Here is a 15,535-nt window from a genome sequence, read left to right on the forward strand (position 1 = left end):
GAAAGATTCATTTGTCTGTCTATTCATTCCACACTCAGCTCTTATTGGATGCCATTCACATTCTACTAGAAACTGGTAGCATAGTGATAAATAAGACAGTCAGTGTCCTTAAGAAATTTAGCATTTAGAAAAGAAAATCAGCATATAAACAGATTATTACTTAATAATAAGTAATCTAGTTTGTTCATTCACTTAATCACTCATTCATGTAGCAGCCAGAGAGATCCTTTTTTTTTTTTTTTTTTTTTTCTTTTTCGTGACCGGCACTCAGCCAGTGAGTGTACCGGCCATTCCTATATAGGATCCGAACCCGCGGCCGCTGGGAGCGTCGCCGCGCTCCCAGCGCAGCACCCTCCCGAGTGCGCCACAGGCTCGGCCCAGAGAGATCCTTTTATATGTGACTTAGGTCATGTCACTGTTTTCCTCTTAATCCTTCAGTGACTCCCCATTTCACTTGGAGTAGAAGCCAAAGGCCTTACAATGAATGGCCTGCAAGGACCTACATGATTTGCTCTACTCTTCCAGATCTTATCCTCTACTGCTTGCTCCCTTGCTGGACTCCTTGCCTGTCCTTGTACAGTGTCAGGCATGCTTCCCTCCACTTCGTGACATACTTTCCTCAAATATCCACATGACTTGTTCTCTCACCTCCTTCAGGTGTTAAGTCAGATGTCACCACCTCAGTGAGTTATTCCTTGACTTTTATTTACAGTTGCATTCATTTACATGGTTCCACCCAGCATTACCTGTTTTTCTTTCCCTGTGCTATTTTTCTCCATAGCACTTCTAACTTATCATATAATTTACTTCTAACTTACCATATAATTCATGTCTGTATTTTGTCTGCCTCCACTAGAATGTGAGCTCCATGAGGGCAGGACTTTGTCTGCTTTGTTTTCTGCTGTATCTCTGTATCAGCATATAGTAGGCACTCAATAAACATGTGTTGAATGAGTAAATTCAAAAAATACTTAGTGCCTGTTACTAACAGTCAATGTGCTGAATTATTTGGTATAGATAGGGACAAAGTACAGTGCAATAGGAGCACAAAGAAGGGAGCCTCCAACCTTGCCTGTGGGATTCGTTAGAGGGGTTTCCTGGAGGAGTTGAACATTGAGCTGAATTTTGAATAATAAGTAGGAGGTAGCCAGATAAAGAGAGGTGGGCAGGCTTTTCAGACCAAGGGATAAGGTTGAGAGAATGCAGTTTTATCATAGTTATTTGGGCTTTTGTTCTCCTTAGGGTAGGTTAAAATTTTAGAAAACAGATACTAGGAGTTGAACTTTGTTTAGATCTTAGAAGGTTCGAACATAGATTTTAGTAGCTTAATCTCAGTACAAGTGAGACAGTTCCAAGGGAGTTGGAAATTACCACAAATTTAGTGGCTTTAAACCACACATTGGGGCTGGCCGGTTAGCTCTGTTGGTTAGAGTGTGGTGCTGATAACACCAAGGTCCAGGGTTCCATCCCTGAACTGGCCAGCTGCCCTCGAAAACAAAACCCCCGCACATTACTGCAGGGCTTCTCAACCTTGTCATTAGTGATACTGACATTTGGGGGGTGTAGTTTTTGTCATAGGTGCTGTCCTGTGTGCTGTACCATGTTTAGTGGCATCTCTGGCATCTACCCCCTGGATGCCAGTAGCTCCCATTCCCAGTTGTGACAACTAGAAATATATCTAGATATTGCCAAATGTCCCCTGGGAGCAAAATTGGCTTCCAGTTAAGAACCACTGCTTTAGAACCACTGCATTACTATTAATGGGATCTTCAGCAATTTCACGAATGATTTAAGGACAGAGATATTTATACCTTAATAAAGTAACCACATTTCTGAATTGGGCCAAAAATTTGAAATGGGCAAATTCTTAAAAATGATATTCATATAACTAACTGTAATAAAGGTAAAAGTAGAGCCTTTAAAACAGTTTGGGCCCTGGGAATTGAAGAAGGGCTTGCAGAGGATGAAATACTGGATTTGGACTTAGAAAAGGATATGGTTTTTATTGGAGGAGCAGGACCCATCTCAAAAAAGGAGGATCATTACCAAAGGCCATGAACATGTTCAAAGTAGTCTTGGGAGTTGCTCGATGGGGAGGGGAGAAGGAGCAGGTGAGTGAGACTGGGTTGAGAGAGCTTAACTGTTGTGTGTGAAAGGATTTAGCTTTGTTTTCCTGCACTATACTGGATTCATTTTTCTATCGCTGCATAACAAATTGCTGCAGAATTATTGACTTAAAACTATACAACTTTATGGTATCACAGTGTGTCAGGAGTCATGGCTTCAGCTGGGTTCTTGGCATGGTCTCAAAGGGGTGAAATTAAGATGTCAGCTATGGCCTCATCTGAAGGCTCTACTAGGCAAAGATCTTCCAAGCTCTCTTAGAGTGTTGGTGGAATTCTTTTCCTTGTGGCTGTATGACTGATGTCCCCCTTTTTTTCTATCTATTGTCTGGGACCATTCTCAGCTCCTAGAGGCTGATCTCAGATCCTTGCCATGTAGTTCTGTAACGTGGCTGTTTGCTTCTTCAAGGCTGGCAGGAAAATCTCTGGCTTAGAATGTCTCTCTTCAGTTGGCTAAGATGGAATCTTGTATAATGGGAAGTAATCAGTGAAGCGACTGTCCCATCACCTGTACCATATTCTATTGGCTAGAAGCAAGTCAGGTTCCACTCACACTCAAAGGAGGGGATAACAGAAAGGAGTGGATACCAAGAGGCAAGAATTTGTGGAGCTCTCTTAGAATTCTATCATGTACATTTTAAGGTGGTGGCCAAGTCTTTATTTTTTCCTCAGCACTGTATCTCTGATGCCTGCACATAATAAGTGCTTTATAAATATTTGTTAAGTGAATGAATTCAACGAATCAGTATTTGGCAGACAGTTGAATATCATTTATGGTTTGAGCTCCTAAACTTGTAGTTTCACATTGAGAGACAGTCTAGCTTCCTTTGGCATTATTCATATTCTTCACTCTAGGTAAAACTATAAATATTTTTATCTGAGATCTTAAAACCTAAAATTATTTATTTTCACAAGTGTCAATCAAATCTACTATGTCAGAGGGACAACACCTATTGGAAAAATAATTTAGGGTTACATTGCATCAAACTGGCAGATTTCTTGTAATAGCCAGAAATGTTGGCAGGTTTGGAGTTTTGGGGGTGTCGGTGGTTAGGTTGTCTGAATTTTCAAAGCTATTGCTAGCTAATACACATTATTTCAAAGCACTTTGAAAATACTAATTGTTTATTACAACCGAATAATAGTATTTTAGTCTAACTTGTGCTTAGATCTTTATATATAGTTTGGTGTGATTAATACTTATAGTTCTTCATATCTGTCACAGGAAACATCTATTAAGCAAAATTTAGATTGAGTTGTCTGTCAATAAAGTGCTCTTTTATCTTCACAAAACCAGATATTTTTGACACTAGAGCCTATATTTTTCCACTACATCCGTGCTGTTCAAACTGAGGTTAGGAGAATTCCAGTATGTGCTGGGGGTACTGGAAGCTACACACTAAGCATGACACATTTTCCAGGAGTATCAATTTTAGTGGTATATTCAAGGGTAAACATTTTTTTCCTATCAAAAATAAACATAGGTACAGGATAGAATGTAAAATATGAATGAATTCTAAAGATAAATTTCTTACTTATGATGTGTTGCTGTGGGTGGCTCCCCTAGGTCCTTTCATACCTTGATTTATGGTCACTCTCCTCTGCCCTTCAGGTTTGTCCGTGGAGAAGTTTGAGAGACACTGTATTGTATGTACCAGGCTCCATTTAACTGGATCTTGGCAGATGGTAAGATTCTGAGGCATTTCAGGTGGAGGTTAGTGGTACAAGGCAAGAAAATCAAAGGTCAGGGTCCCTTTGTCCAAGGGAGACATTTGATAGGAAAAGAGACCTTGTGTCCTGGTAGGTTGGTAGTAGGGGGCAGGCTGGTCCCAGATGGCTTCAGTTATTCATTAGGGGGTCTCAGCAGGACAGCAAGAATGACAGGATGGCTGAACCTCTCTCTCCACATGTTCTTTTATTTCACGCTTTTCCCCATGATCTGGAAGTGTTACAAAGGCTAGAGCAGAAGCTGCAAGGCCTCTTGAGGCTGAGGTTCAAAAGTTCTGCAACATTATTTCCACTATATTCTGTTGGTCAAAACAGATCACAACGTGAGCGCAGATTCAGGGGGTGGGGATGTAGACTCCACTTCTCGATGGGAGGAGCTTCAGAGGATGTGACCCTTTAAAAATCCACCATCAGGCTGGCCAGATAGCTTAGTTGGTTAGACCACTGCCTTATGACATCAAAGTCACAGGTTTGGATCCCCATACTGGCCAGAAGCAAAAAAAAAAAAAAAAAAAAAAAAAAATCTACCATGTCTCCTTGGGCAAGTTAACTCCTTTAAGCCTTAACTTTTTTTAATCTATAAAATGAGGATATTATTAATACCTACCTCCTAGGATGGTTGTAAGGATTAAATATGCCATTACATGAAAAGTGATTAGTACAGCTCATAGTAAGAGCTCAGTAAATGTCATCTGTTACTGTTCACCTTGTGTTTCTGCCTAATGAAAGCCCGGCTATCCTTAAATGCCGCCCTATTCCTTCCTGGAGACTGCTGTGACTTCCCTGTCTCTTGATGAACATACTGTCTTCATGTCTCATTTGGTAGTTGGTATATATTGCCTTATGTATGTACATGATGTAGCTCTTCTGTTGAAGTTTGTAAGTAAGCCTCTGGAGGGGACAGGCCAGTGTTTATATAACCTTTTTGTAAGATTCTCAGTGCCTAGCTAGCACTCAGATGATGTTTAGTGAATGAATCTCATTCGAAAGAAGATACAGGCATTTCTTTTCTGTTGTTTTAACTTAATCTAGTAAGTACTTTTAGTCAAAGTATGGAAATAAAAATGTGAAAGGAAAAAATAAACTCTCTAGATGTATGGTCTCACTATTGGCTGCCTAATGAAATTAGGCATATTCACATGGAGAGGATTTTAATTCCCTGAGAGGGAAAAAAAAAAAAACTCAACTTTTGCTATTCTAAAAAATAAATGAAGGTTTAATTTAGAGTTAAATTGGGAAGAATTAGAGAAAGAGATTTAAAAGCAATAAAGTACATTTTATTTTAATGGTAACTTCAATTATTTTCAAATTCCAGGAAGTATGAATTCTGAACTTTAACTAGATCAAAGAATTTTGAAATGTTAGTAAAAAACAGAGTCTGCTGGTTTTTATGAATGGAAGTCTTTGTATATATAAAAAGGCTTTTGTTTTTCTAACTCGTGTTCATTCCTTTTTGTGAAAAACAAATGTGAGTGCTTCTAGGACACACTTAAGGACTCCTGTACAGGAGTCAGTTTTAACTTGCCTAGTGCTAATAACGTGAAGTTGGGGTACAGTAAGAAAGGTAAAAAATAATAATAATAATCTTGCATCTGCTGTTACATGTTGTTAACTCCCTCAGCAGATGTTAAATCATTTCAAGTACAATAATAGTGTGGGAGGTAAATTAACTAACCATTAACAATCTTATAAGTACACAATTAACACGCCAACATTTATATGGCACATTGATGGGGCAGCAGTAATTTTTGATTGGGAGTTTGCAGACCTTTGAGAAGCCTCAGGCTGTTGCTTATTCAGACAAGTTTTCACAGATTGTAGGTGAGAGGTTGGAAGTCTGCCTGGAAGAAGGAAGTGAGTGTGTAGAGTGTTTTGAAAACATCCAGGAAGGGGAAATTTCCTTCACTGTTAACTGGATTTGAGCATTTTAGGTCATACTGTTGCCTGTTTCAGGTCTTTAGGGAGTGAAGTATAGGGAGGGCCCATGTGCTTATGGTGGGTTATTTGAAGAAACAGAATATTTTAGGTATGGATTTATAGCTGAAGTTGCATGAATCACTAGGGATTTTCATAAATATTCTTAGACCTAACTGAGTATTTAGAGTAAACCTTTCCTCTGTGGTTTCTGGTTATCCCCGGTATCCATGGGTGATTTGTTCTAGGAACCACACCCTCCCCCCCACACCCCCCACCAGCTACCAAAATCCTCAGATGCTCAGGTCCCTTATGTAAAATGCCATAGTATTTGCATATAATTTACACACATTTTCTCATGTACTTTAAATTATCTCTAGATTATAATAATTAATACAATGTAAATGTGTAAATAGTTGTTATACTGTATTGTTTTTAAAATTTGTATTTTTTTATATTGTGTTAGCTATTTGTGAATATTTTTGATCTATGGTTGATTGAGTTCACAGATGCAGAACCAGTGGATGTGGAGGGGAGACTGTAGATGATCTCTGAAGTTCCTTTCACGTGTGAAATTTTGTGACTTTTATTTTTTGAACAACCATTATATGCATTGCTTATTGCTTATTTGTACAATGCTGTTGTACAAATTGCTGTTGCATTAGTGGAGGGGAGCTAAGGGTCAAGTCTACTGAGTAACACGTTTGCTGTCATATCTTTCACAAAGAGTCATGGGAGAAATTTCTCTCAGCCCTCAGAACCCAAAAAGCACAGCATTAGGATTTTTTAAAATTATATTTATTATAACTGTTGTTATAACTCTTTGTCCCTCTTGGTTTTGAGAGGTTGTATGGTATAATGGTTAAGATCCTGAGCTCCTGGATTTGATTGTTAGTTCTACGGTGTATTAGTTATCTGGCTTTGGGCAAGTTTCTTAACCTTCCTGAGCCTCAGTTTTTTCATAAGCCATTGCAAATAAAGTTTGGAAGTGTGTGTGTGTATAAAGTTGTTATTAAAAATTGTGTTAAGACTTGAAACTCATCAAAACCTACTAAAAATTATTCCCACATTTAGGGCATGTTCCAAGTTACCACAGGCAGGTTACACGATCATTAATGAACACATATGGATGTGTAAAGTGGTAATAATATCCAAATTACACTGGGAACCACCCTTAGCACGTAGTAGGAGCTTAGTAAATATTCGTCGAAGGAATGAAGTATAAAAGGAGACCCACCCAGTACATGAAAAATGGCTGGGTCATTTTGGGACATCTCTTACTATCCTCCCACTCTGTGTGGATGTCCCTGTTGTTTCCACTTTTGGTAAAACAAATCTTTGTGCTTTAACCTGGAGTTTAAAAGTGGAAGAAAGTTCAGATTCCCATACTGACTAGCTGCCAAACCCCCCCCCCCCCAAAAAAAACCCAGAAGCTGTGAAAAGTAGGATGTTTTAGGGGAGCTGACCTCCGGAGGCCTGATGTTATTTTTTATCTGATGGCCTATATAAAAAGGGCCAACTATGTCAAGAGTCAAGAATTGGTGCCATCCAGGGAAGGCTTTCAAGGCCTGAAAAGACATCATTTGTAAAAGCATAGGGCAGCATTTCTAAACAGGGTTCTGTGAATACCAGTTATAGTTTGATATGTTTTAGTGTTTCTAGAAAAAGAAAATGTTTAGGGATTAAACATGTTTGGGATATATGTATTGTATTACTAGATTTTCCACTCTTGTACACATAGTAGCTTAAAAGCTTTGAGAAAATCTGTGATTAAACAGCAAGAAAACCTGTTTAACTTTGTTTAATCTGGCATTTCCTAGACTTTAAAAAAATTAAAGGTTTAAAATTATGCTAAAATATATATAACATAAAATTAATCATTTTAACCATTTTTAACTTTCTAGTTCAGTGGCATTAAATACATTCTCAGTGTTGTGCATCCATCACTACCATCCATCTACAGAATTTTTTCATCTTCCCAAACTGACATGTACCCATTAAATACTTTCTTCCCATTTCCCCCTCCCTCCAACCCCTGATAACCACCATTCTGCTTTCTATTTCTGTGAATTTGACTACTCTAGGTATTTGTATATGTGGAATCATACAGTGTTTGTCCTTTTGTGACTGGCTTATTTCCCTTAGCATAGTGTCCTCAGAGTTCATTCATGTTGAAGCATGTGTCATAATTTCCTGTGTTTTTAAGGCTGAATAATACTCCATTTTATGTATATACCACATTATATTTACCCATCCTCTACCTTGTTTTTTTAATCACTATGTAGTATTTTGTTGTATGTATGTGTCAGGGCATATGCACTATCGATGGATGTTTAGGTTACTTTCAGATTTTCAGTATTACAAACAATACTGAGATAAATATTTTTGCACAATGGTCCTTTTAGAGCAAATCCTAGAAGTGGGATTACCCAAAAGTTATTCATGTTTTACATTTTGATAAGTATTACCAAATTACCCTCGAAATAGTCCCAATTATGAGAGTGCTCCTTTCTCCAAATCTCTGCCAATATTAGTTTTTAAAAAATCTTTTTGATCTTTACACAACTGATCAGAGAAAATAACCTGTTTTCATCTGTGTTCTGAATGTCTTTGTCTTAGAAATCAAATATACTTTCAAATGATAATTTTCTGCTCCTAAGGAGATTTAAAAAATATTCTTTTGGTTCTTAAAAGCACTGTTGTTGGAATAAGTTGATAGTGTCTCAAGGTGACAATTTTGAAGGGCACATTGAAGAGAAGCTCTTGTATCTGTATTAATAAAAAAAGGCACTCCTTTTTTTATAATCACATTTACACCTGACATGCTTGTTTATGACGTATTTCTACAACGAAATTGGTTAGTCCTTGCAAGTTGGACAGCAACATTTATTGAATTCCTGCCATGTGTAACATCCTTTGTTGCAAGAAGGAACGTGGTGTTATGGTCCCTGTCCTTGTGGAACTTATAGTCCAAATCTTCAAGTACACTTAATAGGAGGTAGAAGTGACATATACAATAGGACATTTTCCAGGGCAGTCCTGTGGGAATTTCCTGTCCGAACTGGTATTGAATAAATATTTGTCGAGTAAATCATACAGATTCCTCAGTGTATGAAGTCATAGTGTTCTAATAGAGAAGATATCTGCTGATGCTGGGGTTCTGTAATGATAAAGTTGGAGAGTTGGTGTATGCCTTCAGAGGTGTTTTCCCCTTCCTTTTTTTTCCCCATAAAAGTGATGGAGCAGGTCTGTTTTCCTGAAAACTATTTCATTGAGGGTACTTCAGTATACTTTTGTTGCTTTGCCTTTTGACTTTTTGGTGCCAGAACACCCATATTAAATGTGTGGCTTCTCACTGAAGCCCTTGTTTTTGCAGGGGAGAACTATTTAATCTGTAGTTGAAAGCACTTGCCCCTCTGCTGGCAACTAGTTTCCTTCCCTTCTTGTAGGGAAGACAGCTTATTGTGATTGCTGTATGGGATGTGATGTTAAGATTGTGAGAAAACAAATGCTGTCGTTTATAAGTAATTCTGTGGGTATATAAATATCTCTTTATGGTTACAGAAAAAAGTTCTTATTTTTACAAGTGAAATTTAAATATTTCCTTTTAATTTTGTAATTTTTTCTGATTAATTGCTTACAATGGTAGAGTGACATTAACATATCTGAGACCAACTATCTCAGACATCTGAGACTTAAAAGAATCCCATGGTGTTAGGGGACGTACTAGGTCTATATTAAGGTATAAACTTTTTGATTCAGGGAGGTCTTACTCACCTTTGTATTTCCCATTAGCCCTGGTATAAAATTAGTACTCAATGAATATATTTAAAGGAAAAAATGAAGATTAATATGATTCACTTGATTAGAGATGCTTCAGTTAAACTTTGTTTTAATTTTAGTATTTTTATTTTAAGACTCACTAGGTGATGTCAATAGAATAATGTGTTACCAGGCAAAATTTTTTAAAACCTCAGTTAGCTGTAATGATTTATTGACTAGATTTCCAAATGACAGGAAAATCTGGTACCATAGGTCTTTCTAAAAATAAATGTCTTTTAGGATGGTTCCTAGAAACACATTCAATCCAGCTTTTACATTTTGTACTTCAAAATGATTTTGGAGGAGCAAGGAGGTGACCCAAATTATCTACAGTATCCTCTGTCATAAAGGAAGCACAGGCTTATTTTATTTGCCATGAACCTGTAAAGAAGAATGAGATATTGATATATTTTAGGACTACTTTCAACAAGAATTGAAAACTGAAATTCGTAATGATATTTTTACCATCATCATCAACTGATTTAATTACATGCCGGGTAGTCTTTTGAGTCCTTTACCTACGTTACCTCATATATATCCTCTCATCCCTGGAAGCTTCATCTTATAAATGAAGAAAAGAAAGAGAGGCTCAAAAAGGTTAAGTATTTTGACCAAGATCACCTAGCTAGCAAGTGACAGGGCTAGGATTTGAACCCAGTTCTGTCTATAGGGACTACTTCCTAACCACTCTTCTGTAATATTTTCTTTGTTGAGTATTTACCCATTTAACTGAGGAGGTACCATCTTATTCCTAAACATTTTTGCAGTTTTAACAGGATTGAGGAAGCAGTTTTTATCATTAGGTTTCTAAAATAGGAAATTAGTCTTGTAACAGGCAATTATGATTAATAAGTTTGAAAATAAAAGTACAATATTTTCTTGAAAGGAAAGTATGTTTATTGAGCAAAATTACTCGGTGGTACATTTTTGTAAAATTCCTAGTAACTCGCAAAGCATTTTATGTGCCCTTTTAAACACTTTACAACCATACGACAGGAGGGGGAACGTAAACTGATGGAACACAGTTTCATTCTTCAGCACATCATTTGAAGAAAATACAACTCGTTCTCCCATGACCTTATAAAGTAATGAGAAGGCTGCATGGAAGTGAAGGTAGAAAGAAAAAATAATTTATTTATTTATTTATTTATTTTGTCCTCCACCCTCCCAAAATTTATTGTTTTAGCAGTAGTTATGTGCTTTGAGTGGCCTGACTAAGGAGTTACTATTATTTGTTTTTCAAGAGAGGAAGCCTTCACTCGATACCATGGAGATCTCATTGACTAGAGCCATATCCTCTAGTACTTACAAGGATTTCCTTTAAGCTTAGTCTTTATCCTTTTAAGCACGTAGGTACAGGGATAAATGTTGATTTTCAAGATAGCACATTGAATTTGTTTGAGAAATGATTCAGTCATTTACTGTCTTATTCTTAAATATTGCTGTGTACATCATGTTTCTAGGTAGGTGAGCTCGTGGAACAATATGAAGAGGAGAAAATAGCCTTTTAAGGAGATTGGCCCACAGAAAGGATGGCCTTCTTGGACAATCCAACTATCATTCTAGCTCATATTCGACAGTCACATGTGACCAGTGATGACACGGGAATGTGTGAGATGGTTCTCATTGACCATGATGTTGACCTAGAGAAGATTCATCCTCCTTCAATGCCTGGAGACAGTGTGTCAGAAATTCAGGGAAGCAATGGTGAGACTCAGGGCTATGTATATGCCCAGTCAGTCGATATTACCTCAAGTTGGGACTTTGGTATTAGAAGACGCTCAAACACAGGTAATCATTGTCTTCTAGTCATGTCTTCTGAGCTTTAAATCATAAACAGTCTTATGAAATAATGCACAATGTTGGGATAGGCTTAATGGGGGAAGTATCTGTGTGTTAATAGGAACACGCACGTGTCAAACTGAGAATGAGTGATATCTCCATCTCTGTAACTGAACGGGCAGGGCCCCTGGGATGACATTATTAGACGGAAGTCAACTGAAAAGGAATAGGTGAAAAGTTGGTTAGGAGAAACATGTTAGATGTTACCTTTCTAAAAAGCCATCGTTTAGAAGGGAAAGTGGACCTGTTTTGAGTGTCTCCACAGAGCAACATTAATCCCAGGAGGTAGACTACCTGGAGGCAGATTTCAGGTTGAGGTAATAGAGAATCTTTAATACAGAGAATTGACCTGCCAAGGAGTGCAGACTAGTACCCAAGATAGTTCTTACCCCTGGAGGAATTGTGGTGGGATGGAGAAGTAGGGGGAGACACCTGAGCATTTGTTAGGGCTGATTTTAATAGCAATTCCTAAATTGATGTAAGATTAGAAAAGGTGCCCTTGTTTTTGATACTTTATCTTTATTTTCTTAAGTCAAGCACTACCCTTTGATCTTTGTTGCTTGAAAATCCTCAACTTGGTATATGTCTTTAGTCATTAGTTTTTAAAAGCTTATTGCCTGTTTTCTAGTTTGTTTTTTTTTCTTCCTCTGGTGGCCTTTTAAGGGGAATGTGATGAACCAAAGCCTTTACTTAGATAAATTATTTAGAATACATATTGTAGTTCTAACATGACAGGGTATTCTAGGAGATAATTTTTTTTTTTTAGACAATCAGAAAATATCTCCAAATTAGCAACAGTAACCTGCTAACTCCCTGGAAAGGTAATGGCAGGAGATGTAGTAGAATATTGAAAATATTTTCATATTTAGGGCCGAGCCCGTGGTGCACTCGGGAGAGTGCGGCGCTGGGAGCGCAGTGACGCTCCTGCCGCGGGTTCAGATCCTATATGGGGATGGCCGGTGCACTCACTGGCTGGGTGCCGGTCACGAAAAAGACAAAAAAAAAAAAAAAAAAATCATATTTATTTTCATTGTCCAAATGTAAAATGTACATAAAGGAGTATAGCAGGTGGAGCTGGATACAGTATACAGGCAAAGACACATTGAAGTTTTGGTACAGAATTCAGTATCTGTGACATCAAAAAAGAATAATTTGCTCTCATGATGAAAATAATTAATAGCATTTCCCAGTCTAAAGGAACTTTTATCAAAATAGAATTTGAGTGAAGGTTTGAATATAATTTAGAACCATTGATTCTCAGTTCTCTAGGCGAGACTGACTTCCTTGCAAGTTATTGAGATGATATCTTATATGACAGGTTGAATGGATTTCAGTTGGAGAATGCTGCTAAATTGAGAGTTTTATAATTATATTACTTTGGCTGTACCCTTCATGTTTATTAATTGCAATTGAATGTATTTTTCTTCAGTGGAATTTGGTTAGATATAGTGACACTGTCAGAATGCTTTTCCCAGCATAGTTTAAATTTTTGGCAAGATTATTTTCAGCATTTCCCTACCACAATGCTAAGGCAGGAGTTTATGATTTCCTGCCTTGAAAGGGGTTGGAAAGAAATTTATTTTGTTTATTTTTTATTAGCAATGTGCCAGGTTAGGAAGATTAGGAAGAGAAAACTTATTTCAAGAGATGGAATCAATCGTGGCTTTCTTTTCTATTGTAGTCTCTGTATGCAGCAGTTGTTAATAGATGCTGGATGGTATTTCTTTAAAGGATCATTTCACTCATTTTTGGAGGTTGATCAGCCAGTGGCAATATAATCTCAAGTGCATAATTTTAGGTGACTCTCGTTATTGTTGGAATTTCTTTAGGCAGCTCTTAGGTGCTACTAATTAATTGAGATCGTCATTGGCCAAGGAATTTACTTTTTAATCCTTTCAGCACATCTTAAAATTTTGTAAAAGAAAAATTGTTCTTTTTAAGATTTGACTAATGTTACAAAGATACAAATCATTTATTTTACTACCTATAAACTGTTTCAGCCCACTGAAGAAAAGCTATGCTAATTTATATAGCTTTGACATTTTATAATTTTCATGATTTTTAGATAAAGGATTTTATATTTAAAACTTTAATAGTCTAGTCTGAGTTCATTTATCTTTAATTTTTGAAATGAGTAGAGTAATTCATAACAGTAATTTTATTCCTGTAATGTAATATTCACTTCAGTTCATTTGTGCATTAAAATTCCTTTAAGACCGTTATTAATGATTTATATAATGAAATGTCATATTAATCACAGAAGTTTTCACATTTTATTATTCTCTTCCATGTTAATACTATCTTTATGATCTCTATTAATGTTTTATATCCTCTAATTTCAATTATAAATCAAGAATATTTTCATGTTTTTGTTGGTATTTGCTTTTCAGGGGTGCCACCTTTAAAATTTTATGACTTTTTTCCTACATATGCAATATAAAACATCTTTATTCATATAAAGGTAGTTAATTATGTCTTTGTTTATAGTAAACTTTCATTGACAAACTTATAGTTATAATATTTCTTTTCAAGCTCAAAGATTAGAACGACTCCGAAAAGAGAGACAAAACCAGATCAAATGCAAAAATATTCAGTGGAAAGAAAGAAATTCTAAGCAATCAGGTAAATGGAAATAACTAATTCTTAAATTGAGATTTATATATTTAGTTTATATTATTATATAAGAACTTTTATTTTTAATTCATCTTTTTTGAATCCTCTGGGCAGATACTGCTTGTGTTTTGAGCTTTGAGCTCTTTTTTACTTGTGTGCCTTGGCCCTCTGAAGCTGTTTGTTCTTTAGATCTTGTCTTTTTTCGCCATCCTTCACTCTGTGTCACGGGGATTGATGCGTGCAGGGGACATTTTGGACAAACTGTCATGCTAGTACCTTGTTCTCAGGGCCAAGGAGTACTCTTATGATTTTTTTGGATGGGTCTCCAGGTTAGAGATTCCTCTTGGTAGTTTCAACCTAGACTTTCCCTTGCCTTATTAGTGGCCCTAATAACAATCTTTTTTACATATATGCTGATTCTTTTCCTTAGCTTAAGAAGCGTTACATTGTGGCTATTAGCGTTTGCTGTGTGTTCATATGGTATGTGTATAAAGGATGGCCATATTACGTATTTTCAAAGCTTCAATCTCTGTGAGAAGTCTTTTTTAAAAAATAAATAAACTATTTCAAAAGTAAAATGCTATTAAAATATTTTATAATGGTTATATCATGTTTCCCACACTTTCTGCTTTTTTCTCCTTTTAAAGAAATGTCTGCAATCTGTCTTCTGTGTTCTCCCAGCACCTCCTAGTACTACCTTGGCATGTAATAGATGCCTGGTAAATATTTGTTGACTGGCTCCATTGCTATGTAATAATTATAAGACTGACAATACTAATGATTATTATATTAACAGCAGCACCTACCTAGTGCTGTGCTGGGCACTTTACGTGCATTTCCTCTAATGTAGTGATCTTGCGAGGTATAGATATTGTTGCTGTCGTTCACAGATGAGACAAAGGCTAAAGGAGACTTTATTAACTTGCTAATATTATACAACTTGGAAGTGGTAGTGTGATGGTGTCATGTTTTGTATCCAGCTCTGTTTGCATTTAAAGGTCAGTCTCTTCATGCTGAACCACACTATATAAAGTGCTTCTCTCTTTCTCCTACTATGATTATAGACTCATGTATTCTCAGTACGATTTTCTTAATGACTGCTTCTAAATGATGACTGTGTAGATCCAGTATCCTATTCATTTCTTTTTCTTCCTTATATCTCACTCTGTGACTTCCTCTAGTTCTTCTTGAATGACTCTTTAGTTTTGCTCTAGATACATTAAAAATCTCACTGGGCTGGCCTCTTCTGTTGATCCAGTTAATACTTCTCTTTGTTGTATTTAACACAAGCTAAAAATGGTTTATGTCATTTATCTTGTACACTTTCTTCAAATTTTTGTATATCTTAATGCAGTTCCTATTAATCTCTTCATAATCAATGAATACCGAGCTTATTTATCTAAGTTCCTGTATATCACCAGCTACCCCTTTGTTTGCCGTCTTCACTTCCATATCTTAAAAAGTGATAAATAAAAAATAGGGCAAATAGAGCA

General features: G+C 36.5%; 1 protein-coding gene across 1 annotated transcript in view; it reads left to right on the plus strand.

Moving 5' to 3' along the window:
* MAPKAP1 (MAPK associated protein 1) overlaps positions 1-15,535 on the plus strand; it is a 245,487-nt gene that overhangs the window by 16,372 nt on the left and 213,580 nt on the right. Inside the window, exons 2-3 of the mRNA XM_063081856.1 lie at positions 11,051-11,378; positions 13,962-14,051. Of these exons, the coding sequence (XP_062937926.1) occupies positions 11,120-11,378; positions 13,962-14,051 (349 nt within the window). The 5' untranslated portion in view covers positions 11,051-11,119. The remainder of the gene's footprint in view (positions 1-11,050; positions 11,379-13,961; positions 14,052-15,535) is intronic.

This window comes from Cynocephalus volans, chromosome 17 (genome assembly GCF_027409185.1).
Source record: "Cynocephalus volans isolate mCynVol1 chromosome 17, mCynVol1.pri, whole genome shotgun sequence".
Taxonomy (NCBI): Eukaryota; Metazoa; Chordata; class Mammalia; order Dermoptera; family Cynocephalidae; genus Cynocephalus; species Cynocephalus volans.